The sequence below is a fragment of the Pollachius pollachius genome, assembly GCF_949987615.1.
Source record: "Pollachius pollachius genome assembly, chromosome: 4".
In the NCBI taxonomy this organism is placed as follows: domain Eukaryota; kingdom Metazoa; phylum Chordata; class Actinopteri; order Gadiformes; family Gadidae; genus Pollachius; species Pollachius pollachius.
Genome location: NC_136937.1, coordinates 2,404,511 through 2,428,607, shown reverse-complemented (window position 1 = coordinate 2,428,607; position 24,097 = coordinate 2,404,511). Strand labels below are relative to the sequence as shown.

Genomic DNA, 24,097 nt, shown 5'->3' with positions numbered 1-24,097 from the left:
AAATAGGTTGGTGGTGTTTGAGTCTGGTGAGGGGACCGGTTTGGGGCATACTTTACAAAGTACCTTTTTCTGGTCCGTGTCCAACTTTTCAAACCAAAACAACGTCCATGCGATAGAAGTAGCCCCTCTTTTAGGTACAAGCTCACTTTGTCTTGGCTGGTTGTCGGAGTCATTCTCCTGTTCAGAATTGTCACGTTCACTCTCCTCCGTGTTTGTTTGTGTTGCCTTCACGTGCCGTGTGGAAGAATGTAAAGCGTCGTCCAAATGACGAAAAATATTACCATGAAGAGTGTGATTTGCGGCAAGACGATATAAACGATAGAGCATCATATGAAACGATAGACGTTTTTTGTATCGTCACACGATATATATCGTCATATCGCCCAGCCCTAGCTAATACAGTATTTTCTTTGACTTCTTTAGCTATTTTTATATTCACTTTCAACCTTTATCAATATCTTTTGTGTTTGATTCTAACCAAGCCTTCACCCTGAATAAATACAAAGGAATGCAGAAATGAATTTGTAGCTGAAGAGGAATTGCTCAATGTTAACAAAAGAAAAAGGAAATAAGCTGATGGCAATTAACTATCACACCTCGTTATAAAACGGTAGATATAAATCTGTTCCTTCCCATTGCACCAACGAAAGACTTTGTAGCTGTTTCTTGTATGGCTTTGGGATCTATGAGATATGGCCAGAAAAAGGTAAACGGTTTAATATTTGTTTTTCACTGTGATGAAATGATTTACATGGATTAAAACGGCTATTTGTGGGTGCTAATATTAATACAAAGTTAATTTGTTAAATATTCTGATACAATAATGATTAACAGTTTACTGACTTTTTTTAATGTTTACAGTGTGCAAGTGGCACAGCTATTGTGGACAGCAGCTCTCTTGTCTTGGAGGACCTTCTGCCTGGCCGAGCTGATAGAGGACCAAGGGTATGCACTATGCGTCACTTCCAGACGACGAGCTCAGAACCTCTCCGGTCAGAATCTTACCAATGTTCCTTTGGATCTGAATAATGACTTGCAGTACCTGGACCTTTCTCACAACCCCCTTGTGAAACTGCAAGCAGCTCCCTTCCAAAGACTCTCACAACTCTGCTTCCTGAAGGTGACTAGCTGTGCTCTGAGGCTGATAAATCCTGGCTTATTTATTCTGACCCCAAAACTGAAGTTCCTGAACATATCTCACAATTTGTTAGATTATATCCCTGATCTATCGCTGCCACTGCTGAAGATCCTTGACTTGGCCGGCAACCAATATGACAGCTATCAATTACCGGCCACATTTGAGATGTTGGCAAATCTGTCTACCCTCTACTTGGGGAGTGTAAATGCTTTACAAGTGGACTTCAATGATTTTGATTCCCTCTCGGATAGCTCATTGCATCATCTCATCCTTGGAGGAGGTGTTGAGTGGCAACGGTACGATCGAGGTTCTCTCGCGAAGATGAAATCCCTCCAGAAGATAACCCTCAAAGTGCCTTTTTGTGAGAACCTTGCTTTATTTGAAAACCTGCTGGAAGATGTGAACGAAACGCAAACAACCGATTTAAAGTTGGTCAACGTGCTTCCTAACCTCTGCAATGTGACCGGGGACCCTTTCAGGAACCTGAGAACCATGCCACTAGTAATGCATTTAACCATTGTAAACACTTGGATGAACAGCAGTTTCATGGTGATATTTTTAAAGAATGTTTTTCTTTCTAATGTTAGAATGATTACATTTGCAAACATAACCTACAACGAAGATACACCTGATGGATTTAAGTTCCCCACTCTGAATCACACAATGGTCATAAATTCCATTATATTTGATGGAGTAAATCATTACCAATACAGATACCCCACTATAGAAATGAGTGTAGACATATATTCCAGGATGGACTATTTGAAGTTCTCAGGCACAGGAATGAACATTGTACCTTGCAACATTATGTCCTCCTTGCCGTCCCTGGAAACCCTGGACCTCTCAAACAACCTACTGTCTGACACAGGGTTCTGGTGGCCTGGGTGCTCCTATACCTCAGTGTTTCCCAAACTAAGGCACCTGTCTTTGAGCAAAAACCGCTTTGTTGACCTTTCCTTCATCTCTCAGCAGACCCACCAGATGAAGTACCTGGAGTCTTTTGACTTGAGTTTCAACTCCATTTTTTTGGATAAGCCGTGCTTTTGGCCCATCCACATCACATCGCTGAGCCTGAGCAACAACTACCTGGGGAACAAAGTATTTTCCTTCCTGTCCCAGTATTTACAGCGAATTGACCTGTCAAAGACAGGCATCACAGCCCTAACACAAGAAGACCTTTTGCAATTCCCCATGTTGACCCACCTTTTCCTGAGCTCCAACAGCATTAAGGTCATCCCTACGGATCTGTCCAGCACCTTGGTCAGTCTGTACATAGACCAGAATACTATTACATCCATCTCCCGGGAGTCTCTGGCGGGTCTTCCAAGTCTCAGGACTCTCAAAGCTGGAGGGAACCCCTTTGTCTGCTCCTGTGACTCCTTTTGGTTCATAACTGCTCTGAACAAATCCTTGCTGCCCGACTGGCCCATGGATTATACCTGCAGCACTCCCCCATCTGTGGCTGACCTGCCGATGTCCGAGTACAGAACCAGCAGGATGTCCTGTGAGGCCTGGCTTCAGGCTGCCGTGGCGTTGCCCGTGACGATGCTCATCGTGCTGGCTCTTTGCTCTGCGTTCTACGCCTGTGACGGAGTGTGGTACACCAAGATGCTGTGGGTGTGGATCCGTGTGAAGAGGAGAGGCCAGAAGCAGGCCCACCTGCTGAACAACACAATGTTTCGGTACCACTCGTTCATCTCCTACAGCCACCAAGACTCCGCCTGGGTGGAGAGCAAGCTGGTGCCGTCCCTGGAAGGGGCCGGACTCTCCCTGTGCATCCACGAGCGAGACTTTGTGCCCGGCCAGTGGATCGTGGACAACATCATCAACTGCGTGGAGGCGAGCTACAAGACGCTGTTTGTGCTGTCCAACCACTTTGTGCAGAGTGAATGGTGCAACTACGAACTCTTCTTTGCCCAGCATAGAGCTCTGGACGCCCAGCAAGACTCCCTGGTCTTCATCCTGTTGGAGCCGATTCCGACCAACTCTCTGCCCAAGAAGTTCTTGAAACTGAGGAGATTGCTGATGCAGCAGACGTACCTGGAGTGGCCCAAGGATGAGCGAAAGCAGCAGGTGTTCTGGGTCAACCTTCGGTCAATGCTACAGGTGGCGGACCACCGGATCCTGAAGGATATGGCCCTAGAGTTAACCAAAAGCGCGTCTCTGATCGCAGACGATTTGGTTCCTTTGTTAAAATGATGACTGCAGTCCAATATGAAAAATGTGTGTGGCCCATTCATAGATAAATGTTTTTTTCATTTCAACTTTGATTGCCTAAATGAAACTCGAAACAACAGATAAATTACAGATTTCTTTCTGTATGTATTTCTGGTCAAATTTATTTTTGTTTTAGTTGAAGTACTGCATTACATTTGATTTCTGTTGATTGTATTTGATTAATATATCTTTCTTTTGTATGTTTTTTATTAAAGTAAATGTCTCAACCCAGTGTCCAGATAGAGAATTGCACGCCATCGCATTGCGTGGTCAAAAGGATATTGTTAAAAAATATACAGACGATGTAGCCTACATATGAAATTTATGAAAACATCTATCTATATAAATTTGTGTATTAAGACGCGGCCTTTGTGATATCCTAAGCTGTTAATTCTTATTTCCCATTTAAATAAAGAACTTTTAAATAAAACAGTGTCTTCGGCCCTGATTGTTTGGACTACAGTACCCACATCACGTCGGTAACGCGAAAGGCTCAAAGGGGAAGGAGGACAGGTCCTGGGATTCTCCTGGAAAGACATTTCAGACAAACACTTAACTGTAGTTTGCCTTTCAACTATTTAATCATCTTAAGCAAACAAGCTGATGCATTAAAGGTCTATCAGATAAAACATTTTTAAATAGGCTTCAACATACATACTAAATCCATCACTTACTAAAGACAAGAGAAATCCGGATTACAAGAACAAGCGGTTCACATCAGCCAAGTAACATGATATTTCAAAATACGTCTGATTTGCGTATTTCTCATGAAGCCACTATATTTGCTGACTATTTAACAACATTAGCCAAAACACTCCACTCTTCATACTTCCATTACCCCTGGAGACAGACTTCCTGTAGTCCAGATCTGTCTCAAGGGAAATAACACACTTTTTTCTTTCTCTTTGCTATGGTACAGAGGCGACACAGAGTCAACATACTAGGTTTGACAGAAATGGATTGGGTTGCAGTCATGATGTACATGATACATGAACATGTTGTTCAAATGAGAAACATATAAGTGCAACTAAAACGATGCATACATTTACTGTGTATTTATCTTGCCTTAATTTGTATAATGTCGTTGAATCACTGCTAATACTAGGGCTGGGCAATATGACCAAAATATCATATCCCGATATAGGTCATTCATATCCCGATAGCGATATATATCACGATATAGCACATTTTCTGTAAATTCAATGAAAAATAAATAGTTTACATAAAATGACCACATGGAAAGGCCTATTTCGAATTACATTTTGAATTATATACTCTACAAATAAAGATAACTTACTCATAATTATTTTTCTCCTTTTATTTAGAACCTTTGTGCAAATTATGCATGCAACAAAATATAAAATATGAATGAATAAATATAAAAAGGTAAATACAAAAAACTTTTTTGGTATTCAAAAATATTAAAACCAACCAAAAAGCTCTTGAGTCGTGGGGACTGCGTGAGGATCACCTAGTCTGTGTCACCACGGATAACGCCACAAACAACATCCTTGCACTTCGGCTGAATGACTGGACACGCTTACAATGTTTTGGTCACCGTCTTCATCTAGCCATGGTGAGTGTCTAAAACAGGGGTGTCAAACATACAGCCCGAGATGATTGGATCAGGCCCGCGACTTCTATAGCATAAATTTCCGAGATATTACACAGCACCTGAATAATCTTAACAGTATCTTACCTCAGTATAACGCATACAGCATACGCGCATTCAAGTTAAAACTGTCACTCGATCTAGCGGTGACACCGCCCATTTCCCATGTCTAACCGCTGTGCGTGCGACCAGACGTAATGCTGATATGGATCAATACAAAGACAAGACAACAGGATTGCTACAGGAGATCAAGCAGAGGTTTAAGGTCTTCAGTGAACTAGAGAAGGGATTCACCATTTTTCTCTCACCATTTACAGTCAAGCCTTCTGACATGCCAGCTGACATCCAACTCGAGATAATTGACTTGCAGTGTGATACCAATATGAAGGAGAAATTTGCGTCGGTGGGCTTGGGCACATTTTATCATTATCTCTTGCCAGGGTACCCCAAATTAACATCCCTGGCTGCAAAGGTTTTATCCATGTTTGGGACTACCTATCTTTGTGAACAGGTGTTCTCTGTAATGAACCAAAATAAAACAAAGCACCGCTCAAGGTTAACAAACACACACTTGAATGACATTGTGAAATGTGCTGCTACTCAGGATTTGACACCTGATATTGATGCACTTGTAAAGGCTAAAAGATGCCAAGTTTCAGGAGCCAGCAGCAAATAGACTGCAGTGAGAAAAAAAAAAGTTAATCAGCAAGTAGGCCTGTGCCTAATTCTTGTGATGCTCTATCAGAAATGTTTGCACTCTGATGAATACAGATCTTATAGGTTTACTCAGGTTTCATGGTAAACGACAATGAATATGGCATATCATTCTCAGCTTCAGTAGCCTACAAAACAGTTTGATCTGATGTAGCCTAATCTCATAGCTCATGCACTGCTATAACTTTTATGTTTGTTTATTTTATTTATATATGCACATTAACATTTTCAAGGCAGTATGATAGCTTTCTTCATAGCTCCCACTTGAGTTTGTTTAGTGTGGTGAGTTGGTTCAGGTGTTCAGATGTAAAAATATATTCACTCAACTCTATAAAAATAAACCAGTTGTTAATGAATGCGAAATGCATGTTATTTCAATTCCATTGGCCTATCTGTGAATAAATGTGTTGTGCTAATATAGATCCTTGTGATCCGTGATTATGTAGGCTACAAATGTAGGCTGAATAATAAAGCATAGTACTGAAAAACAAAGCTTATGATTTGGAGTTGACGTAGGTTATTTAGCTATTATTTTACCATTATTTTACTGGTCCGGCCCACTTGAGATCAGATGGGCTGTATGTGGCCCCTGAACCAAAATGAGTTTGACACCCCTGGTCTAAAACAATATAAAAATATATTTCAGCAAGAATAAGAATTTTTATAGTAACAGCCATACATGGTAAACTATGTCTGCAATTGAGTTTCTGAGCATTTAAAAGCCAGTTTAAAAGCTTAAAATACAGAATACTCCCCCTGACTTTGCAAACAATCAAGTCATGATTTTTCCCACCCCCTAGTGCGCACCTCTATAAAATACAGTAACAATAAAATATCATTTTTAAATTAAAATAGTGGTTGGTTTGTGGCGTTATCCATGGTGACACAGACTAGGTGATCGTCACGCAGTCCCCTCGACTCAAGAGCTTCCCTGAGACCTCTGGCTATAATTTCTCCCGTGTGGTCATCTGGGAAATAGCTTGTCTGTAAACACCGATTGCAGAGTGTCCAGTCTCGAACAAAGTGTATCGTCAGGCTCATGTAGGGATGTGTCGTTCGGCTCGACCACATATCTGTTGTTATAGCGTAGTACAATACCTTGTGGATTTCCTCCTCTACTTTGGCCCGACACTCTTGATATAAATGAGGCAACTGGACTCGAGTGAAGTATTTTCGGCTTGGCATTGAGTACCTTGGGTCGAGTGTTCGCACCAACTCACGAAACCCCTGTTTCTCGACCGTGTAAATTGGGGCCATGTCTTTGCAGATGTAAATTGCAATGGCAGCCGTTATCTCCTTCCATCGTCGGGAATCTTTGTCATATGGTGTGCCGTGGGCAAAAGCTTCTTGCACGGTCTGGGGTTTGTTTTGAGCACTCGACGACTGTATTTTTTTGGATTTCATCCGTAGACTCTCTCCGTACTGTTTGTCGTGATTCTTTCGTAGGGAGGAAAATAGGTTGGTGGTGTTTGAGTCTGGTGAGGGGACCGGTTTACGGCATACTTTACAAAGTACGTTTTTCTGGTCCGTGTCCAACTTTTCAAACCAAAACCACGTCCATGCGATAGAAGTAGCCCCTCTTTTAGGTACAAGCTCACTTTGTCTTGGCTGGTCGTCGGAGTCCTTCTCCTGTTCAGAATTGTCACGTTCACTCTCCTCCGTGTTTGTTTGTGTTGCCTTCATGTGCCGTGTGGAAGAATGTAAAGCGTCGTCCAAATGACAAAAAATATTACCATGAAGAGTGTGATTTGCGGCAAGACGATATAAACGATAGAGCATCATATGAAACGATAGACGTTTTTTGTATCGTCACACGATATATATCGTCATATCGCCCAGCCCTAGCTAATACATTATTTTCTTTGACTTCTTTAGTTATTTTTATATTCACTTTCAACCTTTATCAATATCTTTTGTGTTTGATTCTAACCAAGCCTTCACCCTCAATAAATACAAAGGAATGCAGACATGAATTTGTAGCTGAAGAGGAATTGCTCAATGTTAACAAAAGAAAAAGGAAATAAGCTGATGGCAATTAACTATCACACCTCGTTATAAAACGGTAGATAAAAATCTGTTCCTCTCATTGAACCAACGAAAGACTTTGAAGCTGTTTCGTGTATGGATTTGTGATCTATGAGATATGGCCATAAAAAGGTAAACGGTTTAATATTTGTTTTTCACTATGATGAAATGATTTACACGGGTTACCACTGCTAGTTGGGGGTGCAAATATTAATACAAAGTTAATTGGTTAAGTGTTCTGATTAGTGCTGTCAAGCGATTCAAATATTGAATCGCGATTAATCGCATTAATGTCATAGTTAACTCGCGATTAATCGCACATTTCTTTCTATTCAAAATATCTGTTGATTTCATGCTGCTAGCCTTTTAGTGAGATCAGGGAGTGTTGAGAAGGACAGTAAGAAGAGAGACCCGCAGTGGTAGGCCTATGGAACGTCAATAGCCCAGGCTTTTATTTGTTTCATTCACTGAACTTTCGAACATAACTCTTGCTCAGCAAAGATGGAAAATACTTTAACATTTATTATTCAAACCAGTATGAATATTCCTTCCGTACGTAGGCCTATACACATTACCTGGCTATCGAATAACGCCCACATGCACACACACACACACACACACACACAAATCACACACACGCGCGCACACACACACACACACACACACACACGGTGGCGGAGTGGTAATCGGGAGAGTCGGGAGAATTCCCGGTGGGCCGTTAACGTTTCGGGGCTGTCGGCTGATTACTGTGGGAAAACAATATTGCGTTTATAAAAGTTCCTTGCAGCGCCGTCCGGCAGCCTGAACTGTGCAACCGCAACCTCACTCACTCAACGGACAAAACACATACAATCCGTCAACGTCGCAACCAATTCGATTTTGCCTAGAGGGGAGCAACTGAGCGGCCCCTCCCGAAGTGGTACAGCCCAGTTGGGCCTTGAACTGCGATTGGTCAAAAAGATGAAACAGCTAATGACAACATTGAACTCTCGTACATGGCCTCTTTTCCGGTAACGATGGATCTTTGCTCGTACGATCATTCTCACGATGGATCTTGCGAACCATCGAGAATTACTTTGGAGCGTTTCCCGAAACTCCTCTTAACATGAACGGGCGTTCACTGCACTCACGACATTCGTAGGATTGTAACTGTCTACTGACACGGTGCTGAAATGGACTCCGTGCTGAGGGAGACGCAGGAATGTCGCAGGAAAATAGGGTTGAAAAGCGTTAAAATATCTCCCCATCAAGACCAACAGCAGAGTAGCCTACGAAAAGAATAGACTGCAATAATTTGAATGCTAAAGATATTAAAACACAATTGATTAGGCCTAGGCTGACATATGTATCGGTCCTAATCCTGAATGCACTTTGCGTACGTTTTTTCACGGCATTTTCTCCCCTTCTATTTTACAAAAATCTAAAATAGCTTGTGTGACAACTAGGTGCTGATTTCTGAAACATGCTTAGCGCAGCAAAGAGAGCCGACTTTATCTGATTCCGCATAAGGTTTAATTGATTGGCGCGCACTCTCTCGTCTAGAATATTTGTAGACATAAAAAATGCAACGTTCCATTCATTCATTATCATTGAAACGCAGAGGCTGGGCATTGACACACGGCTATTGCTGACCCGATTAGGAGAGTTTGGTCTAGATCCTGCCCATATTGTTGGGCAGGATGATGTAGGCTATAGGTCTTTTAATGCTGCCAAGCCGGTTCGGTCGCAGCTTGGCACGCCCGGCGATTTCAACTTCTTATCTCAAGTTTCCTGTGTCAAACCGAGGGGGTCAACCCCCGGTCGTCCCGGCGCAGGCTTTCTTGGTTCACTGGAGAAGGCGGGGCTGCGCACGGACTCCAGACCTCTTCAGAATAATTTGCATACTCCCAAATGTTTTAATTTTTTTATGAATGAAGACACCCGCATGCAATAATGAGTTCACGTCTGAGTGTAGACTACAATCGCGATTAACTATGATCAGGGATGTTCGTTACTGTCTAGACACGGTCCAATAAATAGTGAACTTCATCACAGCCTCACCGAAGCGCCTACAGTGCTTAATGCAAACAATCGCAACAAAAAACGCCTGCAGAAATTCTCTGACACCCGCTGGTCTCAGCATGATTAGGCCTACAATATGTCTTCTGTCATTGATCAATAAGAGGACATTTTTACCACGATGGCTGAATTAAAATCAGAGGGAGACAGCAAGTGCAGCTCGAAAGCGACCTCCCACACAAGAGCAACGTAATCATTTGATTTTATTATAGACCTATGCCTTGTGACGTGGCGATTGATCGGGACATTTCGGCTGCGCATGTATTTTTGGAATTTTGAATTGCTGCAATAAATTATGTTGTTGTTGACTTCTAACATGTCTCTATCTTTGCTGTTTAAATCTAACAGCAGTCTATGAGTAATATATCGGCTGTAACCACTGGTTTTGGTTTCGAAATTGCGCCAGTTGGGCAGTCCGTGGTATTGGATGTGTTTTAGTAAAACGCATCCAATACACGGAATGTCCGCTGGTGACGCCACTGAGGCTATAGCAGGCTAATGATGCTCTTAGCATCCTACGAGTATCCCTGGAGTCCTCGTTAGCTACGAGCGTTTTCACGACGTTCGTTACCAACGATGCATTCGGGAAACGGTGTGAAAACTGTACGATGCTCGTACGACGCACTTCACGATCCACTGAGGCTAACGATGCTTACGGGAAACGGGGCCCAGGCTCGAACAGAGTGACACACAAACACACACACACTTTTAAGGAGTTTTTCACCTGCTCCGTATCCTTGCTTGCCCCAACAAGTTTGTGCAGATTGCTTGTTGTTTTGTTTCCAGTGTAGCTAAATCCGGTATGGTGTTGTAGTTTTTCTATCGTGATTAGTTGTTACTAGACAGCAGGTAAAAAAACGACGTTTGCCAAGCCAAAAGAGCGTTAATCGCGCAATAGAAAAATTAACGCCATTAAAATTGGTTTGTGTTAAAGCCTTAATAACGCGTTAAACTGACAGCACTAATTCTGATACAATAATGATTAACAGTTCACTGACTTTTTTTATGTTTACAGTGTGCAAGTGGCATTGCTATTATGGGCAGCAACTCTCTTGTCTTGGAGGACCTTCTGCCTGGCCGAGCTGATAGAGGACCAAGGGTATGCCTCATGCGTCACTTCCAGACGAAGAGTTCAGAACCTCTCCGGTCAGAATCTTACCAATGTTCCTTTGGATCTGATTAATGACTTACAGTACCTGGACCTTTCTCACAACCCCCTTGTGAAACTGCAAGCAGCTCCCTTCCAAAGACTCTCACAACTCTGCTTCCTGAAGGTGACTAGCTGTGCTCTGAGGCTGATAAATCCTGGCTTATTCATTCTGACCCCAAAACTGAAATTCCTGAACATATCTCACAATTTGTTAGATTATATCCCTGATCTATCGCTGCCACTGCTGAAGATCCTTGACTTGGCCGGCAACCAATATGCCAGCTATCAATTACCGGCCACATTTGAGATGTTGGCAAATCTGTCTGCCCTCTACTTGGGGAGTGTAAATGCTTTACAAGTGGACTTCAATGATTTTGATTCCCTCTCGGATAGCTCATTGCATCATCTCATCCTTGGAGGAGGTGTTGAGTGGCAACGGTACGATCGTGGTTCTCTCGCGAAGATGAAATCCCTCCAGAAGATAACCCTCAAAGTGCCTTTTTGTGAGAACCTTGATTTATTTGAAAACCTACTGGAAGATGTGAACAAAACACAAACAACCAATTTAGAGTTGGTCAACGTACTTCCTGACCTCTGCAATGTGACTGGGGACCCTTTCAGAAGCCTGAGAACCATGCCACTCGTAAAAGATTTAACCATTGTAAACACTTGGATGAACAGCAGTTTCCTGGTGATATTTTTAAAGAATGTTTTTCTTTCTAATGTTAAAATGATTACACTTGCAAACGTAACCTACAGCGAAGATACACCTGATGGATTTAAGTTCCCCACTCTGAATCACACAATAGGCATAAGTTCGGTTATAATTGATAGCGTTAAACATCACCAATACAAATACCCCATTATAGAAATTAGTGTGGACATGTTTTCCAAGATGGACTATTTCAAGTTCTCAGGCTCAAAAATAAACATAGTGCCTTGCAAACTTATATCCTCCTTGCCGTCCCTGGAAACCCTGGACCTCTCAAACAACCTACTGTCTGAAACAGGGTTCTGGCCGTCTTTTTGCACCTATACCGCGGTGTTCCCCAAACTTAGGCACCTCTATTTGAGCAAAAACCGCTTTGTTGACCTTTCCTTCATCTCTCAGCAGACCCACCAGATGAAGTACCTGGAATCTCTTGACTTGAGTTTCAACTCCATTGTTTTGGATAAGCCGTGCTTTTGGCCCATCCACATCACATCACTGAGCCTGAGCAACAACTACCTGGGGAACAAAGTATTTTCCTTCCTGTCCCAGTATTTACAGCGAATTGACCTGTCAGAGACAGACATCACAGCCCTAACACAAGAAGACCTTTTACAATTTCCCATGTTGACACACCTTTTCCTGAGCTCCAACAGCATTAAGGTCATCCCTACGGATCTGTCCGCCACCTTGGTCAGTCTGTACATAGACCAGAATACTATTACATCCATCTCCCGGGAGTCTCTGGCGGGTCTTCCAAGTCTCAGGACTCTCAAAGCTGGAGGGAACCCCTTTGTCTGCTCCTGTGACTCCTTTTGGTTCATAACTGCTCTGAACAAATCCTTGCTGCCCGACTGGCCCATGGATTATACCTGCAGCACTCCCCCATCTGTGGCTGACCTGCCGATGTCCGAGTACAGAACCAGCAGGATGTCCTGTGAGGCCTGGCTTCAGGCTGCCGTGGCGTTGCCCGTGACGATGCTCATCGTGCTGGCTCTTTGCTCTGCGTTCTACGCCTGTGACGGAGTGTGGTACACCAAGATGCTGTGGGTGTGGATCCGTGTGAAGAGGAGAGGCCAGAAGCAGGCCCACCTGCTGAACAACACAATGTTTCGGTACCACTCGTTCATCTCCTACAGCCACCAAGACTCCGCCTGGGTGGAGAGCAAGCTGGTGCCGTCCCTGGAAGGGGCCGGACTCTCCCTGTGCATCCACGAGCGAGACTTTGTGCCCGGCCAGTGGATCGTGGACAACATCATCAACTGCGTGGAGGCGAGCTACAAGACGCTGTTTGTGCTGTCCAACCACTTTGTGCAGAGTGAATGGTGCAACTACGAACTCTTCTTTGCCCAGCATAGAGCTCTGGACGCCCAGCAAGACTCCCTGGTCTTCATCCTGTTGGAGCCGATTCCGACCAACTCTCTGCCCAAGAAGTTCTTGAAACTGAGGAGATTGCTGATGCAGCAGACGTACCTGGAGTGGCCCAAGGATGAGCGAAAGCAGCAGGTGTTCTGGGTCAACCTTCGGTCTATGCTACAGGTGGCGGACCACCGGATCCTGAAGGATATGGCCCTAGAGTTAACCAAAAGCGCGTCTCTGATCGCAGATGATTTGGTTCCTTTGTTAAAATGATGACTGCAGTCCAATATGAAAAATGTGTGTGGCCCATTCATAGATAAATGTTTTTTTCATTTCAACTTTGATTGCCTAAATGAAACTCGAAACAACTGATAAATTACAGATTTCTTTCTGTATGTATTTCTGGTCAAATTTATTTTTGTTTTGGTTGAAGTACTGCATTACATTTGATTTCTGTTGATTGTATTTGATTAATATATCTTTCTTTTGTATGTTTTTTATTAAAGTAAATGTCTCAACCCAGTGTCCAGATAGAGAATTGCACGCCATCGCATTGCGTGGTCAAAAGGATATTGTTAAAAAATAAACAGACGATGTAGCCTACATATGAAATTTATGAAAACATCTATCTATATAAATGTGTGTATAAAGACGCAGCCTTTGTGATATCCTAAGCTGTTAATTCTTATTTCCCATTTAAATAAAGAACTTTTAAATAAAACAGTGTCTTCGGCCCTGATTGTTTGGACTACAGTACCCACATCACGTCGGTAACGCGAAAGGCTCAAAGGGGAAGGAGGACAGGTCCTGGGATTCTCCTGGAAAGACATTTCAGACAAACACTTAACTGTAGTTTGCCTTTCAACTATTTAATCATCTTAAGCAAACAAGCTGATGCATTAAAGGTCTATCAGATAAAACATTTTTAAATAGGCTTCAACATACATACTAAATCCATCACTTACTAAAGACAAGAGAAATCCGGATTACAAGAACAAGCGGTTCACATCAGCCAAGTAACATGATATTTCAAAATACGTCTGATTTGCGTATTTCTCATGAAGCCACTATATTTGCTGACTATTTAACAACATTAGCCAAAACACTCCACTCTTCATACTTCCATTACCCCTGGAGACAGACTTCCTGTAGTCCAGATCTGTCTCAAGGGAAATAACACACTTTTTTCTTTCTCTTTGCTATGGTACAGAGGCGACACAGAATCAACATACTAGGTTTGACAGAAATGGATTGGGTTGCAGTCATGATGTACATGATACATGAACATGTTGTTCAAATGAGAAACATATAAGTGCAACTAAAACGATGCATACATTTACTGTGTATTTATCTTGCCTTAATTTGTATAATGTCGTTGAATCACTGCTAATACTAGGGCTGGGCGATATGACCAAAATATCATATCCCGATATAGGTCATTCATATCCCGATAGCGATATATATCACGATATAGCACATTTTCTGTAAATTCAATGAAAAATAAATACTTTACATAAAATGACCACATGGAAAGGCCTATTTCGAATTACATTTTGAATTATATACTCTACAAATAAAGATAACTTACTCATAATTATTTTTCTCCTTTTATTTAGAACCTTTGTGCAAATTATGCATGCAACAAAATATAAAATATGAATGAATAAATATAAAAAGGTAAATAGAGAACACTTTTTTGGTATTCAAAAATATTAAAACCAACCAAAAAGCGCCACAAACAACATCCTTGCACTTCGGCTGAATGACTGGACGCGCTTACAATGTTTTGGTCACCGTCTTCATCTAGCCATGGTGAGTGTCTAAAACAGGGGTGTCAAACATACAGCCCGAGATGATTGGATCAGGCCCGCGACTTGTACAGCATACATTTCCGAGATATTACACAGCACCTGAATAATCTTAACAGTGTCTTAACTCAGTATAACGCATACAGCATACGCGCATTCAAGTTAAAACTGTCACTCTATCTAGCGGTGACACCGCCCATTTCCCATGTCTAACCGCTGTGCGTGCGACCAGACGTAATGCTGATATGGATCAATACAAAGACAAGACAACAGGATTGCTACAGGAGATCAAGCAGAGGTTTAAGGTCTTCAGTGAACTAGAGAAGGGATTTACCATTTTTCGCTCACCATTTACAGTCAAGCCTTCTGACATGCCAGCTGACATCCAACTCGAGATAATTGACTTGCAGTGTGATACCAATATGAAGGAGAAATTTGCGTCGGTGGGCTTGGGCACATTTTATCATTATCTCTTGCCAGGGTACCCCAAATTAACATCCCTGGCTGCAAAGGTTTTATCCATGTTTGGGACTACCTATCTTTGTGAACAGGTGTTCTCTGTAATGAACCAAAAAAAAACAAAGCACCGCTCAAGGTTAACAAACACACACTTGAATAACATTGTGAAATGTGCTGCTACTCAGGATTTGACACCTGATATTGATGCACTTGTAAAGGCTAAAAGATGCCAAGTTTCAGGAGCCAGCAGCAAATAGACTGCAGTGAGAAAAAAAAAAGTTAATCAGCAAGTAGGCCTGTGCCTAATTCTTGTGATGCTCTATCAGAAATGTTTGCACTCTGATGAATACAGATCTTATAGGTTTACTCAGGTTTCATGGTAAACGACAATGAATATTGTGCAGCATATCATTCTCAGCTTCAGTAGCCTACAAAACAGTTTGATCTGATGTAGCCTAATCTCATAGCTCATGCACTGCTATAACTTTTATGTTTGTTTATTTTATTTATATATGCACATTAACATTTTCAAGGCAGTATGATAGCTTTCTTCATAGCTCCCACTTGAGTTTGTTTAGTGTGGTGAGTTGGTTCAGGTGTTCAGATGTAAAAATATATTCACTCAACTCTATAAAAATAAACCAGTTGTTAATGAATGTGAAATGCATGTTATTTCAATTCCATTGGCCTATCTGTGAATAAATGTGTTGTGCTAATATAGATCCTTGTGATCCGTGATTATGTAGGCTACAAATGTAGGCTGAATAATAAAGCATAGTACTGAAAAACAAAGCTAATGATTTGGAGTTGACGTAGGTTATTTTGCTATTATTTTACCATTATTTTACTGGTCCGGCCCACTTGAGATCAGATGGGCTGTATGTGGCCCCTGAACCAAAATGAGTTTGACACCCCTGGTCTAAAACAATGTAAAAATATATTTCAGCAAGAATAAGAATTTTTATAGTAACAGCCATACATGGTAAACTATGTCTGCAATTGAGTTTCTGAGCATTTAAAAGCCAGTTTAAAAGCTTAAAATACAGAATACTCCCCCTGACTTTGCAAACAATCAAGTCATGATTTTTCCCACCCCCTAGTGCGCACCTCTATAAAATACAGTAACAATAAAATATCATTTTTAAATTAAAATAGTGGTTGGTTTGTGGCGTTATCCATGGTGACACAGACTAGGTGATCCTCACGCAGTCCCCACGACTCAAGAGCTTCCCTGAGACCTCTGGCTATAATTTCTACCGTGTGGTCATCTGGGAAATAGCTTGTCTGTAAACACCGATTGCAGAGTGTCCAGTCTCGAACAAAGTGTATCGTCAGGCTCATATAGGGATGTGTCGTTCGGCTCGACCACATATCTGTTGTTATAGCGTAGTACAATACCTTGTGAATTTCCTCCTCTACTTTGGCCCGACACTCTTGATATAAATGAGGCAACTGGACTCGAGTGAAGTATTTTCGGCTTGGCATTGTGTACCTTGGGTCGAGTGTTCGCACCAACTCACGAAACCCCTGTTTCTCGACCGTGTAAATTGGGGCCATGTCTTTGCAGATGTAAATTGCAATGGCAGCCGTTATCTCCTTCCATCGTCGGGAACTTTTGTCATATGGTGTGCCGCGGGCAAAAGCTTCTTGCACGGTCTGGGGTTTGTTTTGAGCACTCGACGAATGTATTTTTTTGGATTTCATCCGTAGACTCTCTCCGTACTGTTTGTCGTGATTCTTTCGTAGGGGGTAAAATAGGTTGGTGGTGTTTGAGTCTGGTGAGGGGACCGGTTTGGGGCATACTTTACAAAGTACCTTTTTCTGGTCCGTGTCCAACTTTTCAAACCAAAACAACGTCCATGCGATAGAAGTAGCCCCTCTTTTAGGTACAAGCTCACTTTGTCTTGGCTGGTCGTCAGAGTCCTTCTCCTGTTCAGAATTGTCACGTTCACTCTCCTCCGTGTTTGTTTGTGTTGCCTTCACGTGCCGTGTGGAAGAATGTAAAGCGTCGTCCAAATGACGAAAAATATTACCATGAAGAGTGTGATTTGCGGCAAGACGATATAAACGATAGAGCATCATATGAAACGATAGACGTTTTTTGTATCGTCACACGATATATATCGTCATATCGCCCAGCCCTAGCTAATACAGTATTTTCTTTGACTTCTTTAGCTATTTTTATATTCACTTTCAACCTTTATCAATATCTTTTGTGTTTGATTCTAACCAAGCCTTCACCCTGAATAAATACAAAGGAATGCAGAAATGAATTTGTAGCTGAAGAGGAATTGCTCAATGTTAACAAAAGAAAAAGGAAATAAGCTGATGGCAATTAACTATCACACCTCGTTATAAAACGGTAGATATAAATCTGTTCCTTCCCATTGCACCAACGAAAGACTTTGTAGCTGTTTCTTGTATGGCTTTGGGATCTATGAGATATGGCCAGAAAAAGGTAAACGGTTTAATATTTGTTTTTCACTGTGATGAAATGATTTACATGGATTAAAACGGCTATTTGTGGGTGCTAATATTAATACAAAGTTAATTTGTTAAATATTCTGATACAATAATGATTAACAGTTTACTGACTTTTTTTAATGTTTACAGTGTGCAAGTGGCACAGCTATTGTGGACAGCAGCTCTCTTGTCTTGGAGGACCTTCTGCCTGGCCGAGCTGATAGAGGACCAAGGGTATGCACTATGCGTCACTTCCAGACGACGAGCTCAGAACCTCTCCGGTCAGAATCTTACCAATGTTCCTTTGGATCTGAATAATGACTTGCAGTACCTGGACCTTTCTCACAACCCCCTTGTGAAACTGCAAGCAGCTCCCTTCCAAAGACTCTCACAACTCTGCTTCCTGAAGGTGACTAGCTGTGCTCTGAGGCTGATAAATCCTGGCTTTTTCATTCTGACCCCAAAACTGAAGTTCCTGAACATATCTCACAATTTGTTAGATTATATCCCTGATCTATCGCTGCCACTGCTGAAGATCCTTGACTTGGCCGGCAACCAATATGACAGCTATCAATTACCGGCCACATTTGAGATGTTGGCAAATCTGTCTACCCTCTACTTGGGGAGTGTAAATGCTTTACAAGTGGACTTCAATGATTTTGATTCCCTCTCGGATAGCTCATTGCATCATCTCATCCTTGGAGGAGGTGTTGAGTGGCAACGGTACGATCGAGGTTCTCTCGCGAAGATGAAATCCCTCCAGAAGATAACCCTCAAAGTGCCTTTTTGTGAGAACCTTGCTTTATTTGAAAACCTGCTGGAAGATGTGAACGAAACGCAAACAACCGATTTAAAGTTGGTCAACGTGCTTCCTAACCTCTGCAATGTGACCGGGGACCCTTTCAGGAACCTGAGAACCATGCCACTAGTAATGCATTTAACCATTGTAAACACTTGGATGAACAGCAGTTTCATGGTGATATTTTTAAAGAATGTTTTTCTTTCTAATGTTAGAATGATTACATTTGCAAACATAACCTACAACGAAGATACACCTGATGGATTTAAGTTCCCCACTCTGAATCACACAATGGTCATAAATTCCATTATATTTGATGGAGTAAATCATTACCAATACAGATACCCCACTATAGAAATGAGTGTAGACATATATTCCAGGATGGACTATTTGAAGTTCTCAGGCACAGGAATGAACATTGTACCTTGCAACATTATGTCCTCCTTGCCGTCCCTGGAAACCCTGGACCTCTCAAACAACCTACTGTCTGACACAGGGTTCTGGTGGCCTGGGTGCTCCTATACCTCAGTGTTTCCCAAACTAAGGCACCTGTCTTTGAGCAAAAACCGCTTTGTTGACCTTTCCTTCATCTCTCAGCAGACCCACCAGATGAAGTACCTGGAGTCTTTTGACTTGAGTTTCAACTCCATTTTTTTGGATAAGCCGTGCTTTTGGCCCATCCACATCACATCGCTGAGCCTGAGCAACAACTACCTGGGGAACAAAGTATTTTCCTTCCTGTCCCAGTATTTACAGCGAATTGACCTGTCAAAGACAGGCATCACAGCCCTAACACAAGAAGACCTTTTGCAATTCCCCATGTTGACCCACCTTTTCCTGAGCTCCAACAGCATTAAGGTCATCCCTACGGATCTGTCCACCACCTTGGTCAGTCTGTACATAGACCAGAATACTATTACATCCATCTCCCGGGAGTCTCTGGCGGGTCTTCCAAGTCTCAGGACTCTCAAAGCTGGAGGGAACCCCTTTGTCTGCTCCTGTGACTCCTTTTGGTTCATAACTGCTCTGAACAAATCCTTGCTGCCCGACTGGCCCATGGATTATACCTGCAGCACTCCCCCATCTGTGGCTGACCTGCCGATGTCCGAGGTCAGAACCAGCAGGATGTCCTGTGAGGCCTGGCTTCAGGCTGCCGTGGCGTTGCCCGTGACGATGCTCATCGTGCTGGCTCTTTGCTCTGCGTTCTACGCCTGTGACGGAGTGTGGTACACCAAGATGCTGTGGGTGTGGATCCGTGTGAAGAGGAGAGGCCAGAAGCAGGCCCACCTGCTGAACAACACAATGTTTCGGTACCACTCGTTCATCTCCTACAGCCACCAAGACTCCGCCTGGGTGGAGAGCAAGCTGGTGCCGTCCCTGGAAGGGGCCGGACTCTCCCTGTGCATCCACGAGCGAGACTTTGTGCCCGGCCAGTGGATCGTGGACAACATCATCAACTGCGTGGAGGCGAGCTACAAGACGCTGTTTGTGCTGTCCAACCACTTTGTGCAGAGTGAATGGTGCAACTACGAACTCTTCTTTGCCCAGCATAGAGCTCTGGACGCCCAGCAAGACTCCCTGGTCTTCATCCTGTTGGAGCCGATTCCGACCAACTCTCTGCCCAAGAAGTTCTTGAAACTGAGGAGATTGCTGATGCAGCAGACGTACCTGGAGTGGCCCAAGGATGAGCGAAAGCAGCAGGTGTTCTGGGTCAACCTTCGGTCTATGCTACAGGTGGCGGACCACCGGATCCTGAAGGATATGGCCCTAGAGTTAACCAAAAGCGCGTCTCTGATCGCAGACGATTTGGTTCCTTTGTTAAAATGATGACTGCAGTCCAATATGAAAAATGTGTGTGGCCCATTCATAGATAAATGTTTTTTTCATTTAAACTTTGATTGCCTAAATGAAACTCGAAACAATTGATAAATTACAGATTTCTTTCTGTATGTATTTCTGGTCAAATTTATTTTTGTTTTAGTTGAAGTACTGCATTACATTTGATTTCTGTTGATTGTATTTGATTAATATATCTTTCTTTTGTATGTTTTTTATTAAAGTAAATGTCTCAACCCAGTGTCCAGATAGAGAATTGCACGCCATCGCATTGCGTGGTCAAAAGGATATTGTTAAAAAATATACAGACGATGTAGCCTACATATGAAATTTATGAAAACATCTATCTATATAAATTTGTGTATTAAGACGCGGCCTTTGTGATATCCTAAGCTGTTAATTCTTATTTCCCATTTAAATAAAGAACTTTTAAATAAAACAGTGTCTTCGGCCCTGATTGTTTGGACTACAGTACCCACATCACGTCGGTAACGCGAAAGGCTCAAAGGGGAAGGAGGACAGGTCCTGGGATTCTCCTGGAAAGACATTTCAGACAAACACTTAACTGTAGTTTGCCTTTCAACTATTTAATCATCTTAAGCAAACAAGCTGATGCATTAAAGGTCTATCAGATAAAACATTTTTAAATAGGCTTCAACATACATACTAAATCCATCACTTACTAAAGACAAGAGAAATCCGGATTACAAGAACAAGCGGTTCACATCAGCCAAGTAACATGATATTTCAAAATACGTCTGATTTGCGTATGTCTCATGAAGCCACTATATTTGCTGACTATTTAACAACACTAGCCAAAACACTCCACTCTTCATACTTCCATTACCCCTGGAGACAGACTTCCTGTAGTCCAGATCTGTCTCAAGGGAAATAACACACTTTTTTCTTTCTCTTTGCTATGGTACAGAGGCGACACAGAATCAACATACTAGGTTTGACAGAAATGGATTGGGTTGCAGTCATGATGTACATGATACATGAACATGTTGTTCAAATGAGAAACATATAAGTGCAACTAAAACGATGCATACATTTACTGTGTATTTATCTTGCCTTAATTTGTATAATGTCGTTGAATCACTGCTAATACTAGGGCTGGGCGATATGACCAAAATATCATATCCCGATATAGGTCATTCATATCCCGATAGCGATATATATCACGATATAGCACATTTTCTGTAAATTCAATGAAAAATAAATACTTTACATAAAATGACCACATGGAAAGGCCTATTTCGAATTACATTTTGAATTATATACTCTACAAATAAAGATAACTTACTCATAATTATTTTTCTCCTTTTATTTAGAACCTTTGTGCAAATTATGCATGCAACAAAATATAAAATATGAATGAATAAATATAAAAAGGTAAATAGAGAACACTTTTTTGGTATTCAAAAATATTAAAACCAACCAAAAAGCGCCACAAACAACATCCTTGCACTTCGGCTGAATGACTGGACGCGCTTACAATGTTTTGGTCACCGTCTTCATCTAGCCATGGTGAGTGTCTAAAACAGGGGTGTCAAACATGCAGCCCGAGATGATTGGATCAGGCCCGCGACTTGTATAGCATACATTTCCGAGATATTACACAGCACCTGAATAATCTTAACAGTGTCTTAACTCAGTATAACGCATACAGCATACGCGCATTCAAGTTAAAACTGTCACTCTATCTAGCGGTGACACCGCCCATTTCCCATGTCTAACCGCTGTGCGTGCGACCAGACGTAATGCTGATATGGATCAATACAAAGACAAGACAACAGGATTGCTACAGGAGATCAAGCAGAGGTTTAAGGTCTTCAGTGAACTAGAGAAGGGATTTACCATTTTTCGCTCACCATTTACAGTCAAGCCTTCTGACATGCCAGCTGACATCCAACTCGAGATAATTGACTTGCAGTGTGATACCAATATGAAGGAGAAATTTGCGTCGGTGGGCTTGGGCACATTTTATCATTATCTCTTGCCAGGGTACCCCAAATTAACATCCCTGGCTGCAAAGGTTTTATCCATGTTTGGGACTACCTATCTTTGTGAACAGGTGTTCTCTGTAATGAACCAAAATAAAACAAAGCACCGCTCAAGGTTAACAAACACACACTTGAATGACATTGTGAAATGTGCTGCTACTCAGGATTTGACACCTGATATTGATGCACTTGTAAAGGCTAAAAGATGCCAAGTTTCAGGAGCCAGCAGCAAATAGACTGCAGTGAGAAAAAAAAAAGTTAATCAGCAAGTAGGCCTGTGCCTAATTCTTGTGATGCTCTATCAGAAATGTTTGCACTCTGATGAATACAGATCTTATAGGTTTACTCAGGTTTCATGGTAAACGACAATGAATATGGCATATCATTCTCAGCTTCAGTAGCCTACAAAACAGTTTGATCTGATGTAGCCTAATCTCATAGCTCATGCACTGCTATAACTTTTATGTTTGTTTATTTTATTTATATATGCACATTAACATTTTCAAGGCAGTATGATAGCTTTCTTCATAGCTCCCACTTGAGTTTGTTTAGTGTGGTGAGTTGGTTCAGGTGTTCAGATGTAAAAATATATTCACTCAACTCTATAAAAATAAACCAGTTGTTAATGAATGCGAAATGCATGTTATTTCAATTCCATTGGCCTATCTGTGAATAAATGTGTTGTGCTAATATAGATCCTTGTGATCCGTGATTATGTAGGCTACAAATGTAGGCTGAATAATAAAGCATAGTACTGAAAAACAAAGCTAATGATTTGGAGTTGACGTAGGTTATTTTGCTATTATTTTACCATTATTTTACTGGTCCGGCCCACTTGAGATCAGATGGGCTGTATGTGGCCCCTGAACCAAAATGAGTTTGACACCCCTGGTCTAAAACAATATAAAAATATATTTCAGCAAGAATAAGAATTTTTATAGTAACAGCCATACATGGTAAACTATGTCTGCAATTGAGTTTCTGAGCATTTAAAAGCCAGTTTAAAAGCTTAAAATACAGAATACTCCCCCTGACTTTGCAAACAATCAAGTCATGATTTTTCCCACCCCCTAGTGCGCACCTCTATAAAATACAGTAACAATAAAATATCATTTTTAAATTAAAATAGTGGTTGGTTTGTGGCGTTATCCATGGTGACACAGACTAGGTGATCCTCACGCAGTCCCCTCGACTCAAGAGCTTCCCTGAGACCTCTGGCTATAATTTCTCCCGTGTGGTCATCTGGGAAATAGCTTGTCTGTAAACACCGATTGCAGAGTGTCCAGTCTCGAACAAAGTGTATCGTCAGGCTCATGTAGGGATGTGTCGTTCGGCTCGACCACATATCTGTTGTTATAGCGTAGTACAATACCTTGTGGATTTCCTCCTCTACTTTGGCCCGACACTCTTGATATAAATGAGGCAACTGGACTCGAGTGAAGAATTTTCGGCTTGGCATTGAGTACCTTGGGTCGAGTGTTCGCACCAACTCACGAAACCCCTGTTTCTCGACCGTGTAAATTGGGGCCATGTCTTTGCAGATGTAAATTGCAATGGCAGCCGTTATCTCCTTCCATCGTCGGGAATCTTTGTCATATGGTGTGCCGTGGGCAAAAGCTTCTTGCACGGTCTGGGGTTTGTTTTGAGCACTCGACGACTGTATTTTTTTGGATTTCATCCGTAGACTCTCTCCGTACTGTTTGTCGTGATTCTTTCGTAGGGGGTAAAATAGGTTGGTGGTGTT

At 42.0% G+C, this 24,097-nt stretch overlaps 3 protein-coding genes across 3 annotated transcripts; all 3 read left to right on the top strand.

Annotated features, from left to right (window-relative positions):
* Nucleotides 1-823: 823 nt before the first annotated feature.
* On the top strand, nucleotides 824-3,337 carry LOC307075117 (toll-like receptor 1; the record flags this gene model as incomplete). The annotated part of the gene is made up of 1 exon (XM_079735622.1): nucleotides 824-3,337. One exon carries the CDS (start codon nucleotides 824-826, stop codon nucleotides 3,335-3,337), a length of 2,514 nt encoding a protein of 837 aa, XP_079591748.1.
* Nucleotides 3,338-7,824: 4,487 nt separating this feature from the next.
* Nucleotides 7,825-13,255, top strand: LOC307075116 (toll-like receptor 2 type-2; the record flags this gene model as incomplete). The annotated part of the gene is made up of 2 exons (XM_079735621.1): nucleotides 7,825-7,838; nucleotides 10,780-13,255. The coding sequence occupies 2 exons, from the start codon at nucleotides 7,825-7,827 to the stop codon at nucleotides 13,253-13,255; spliced, it is 2,490 nt and encodes an 829-aa protein (XP_079591747.1).
* Nucleotides 13,256-17,824: 4,569 nt separating this feature from the next.
* On the top strand, nucleotides 17,825-20,363 carry LOC307075115 (toll-like receptor 1; the record flags this gene model as incomplete). Its single annotated transcript, XM_079735620.1, has 1 exon — nucleotides 17,825-20,363. The coding sequence occupies one exon, from the start codon at nucleotides 17,825-17,827 to the stop codon at nucleotides 20,336-20,338; it is 2,514 nt and encodes an 837-aa protein (XP_079591746.1). The 3' UTR covers nucleotides 20,339-20,363.
* Nucleotides 20,364-24,097: the final 3,734 nt, after the last annotated feature.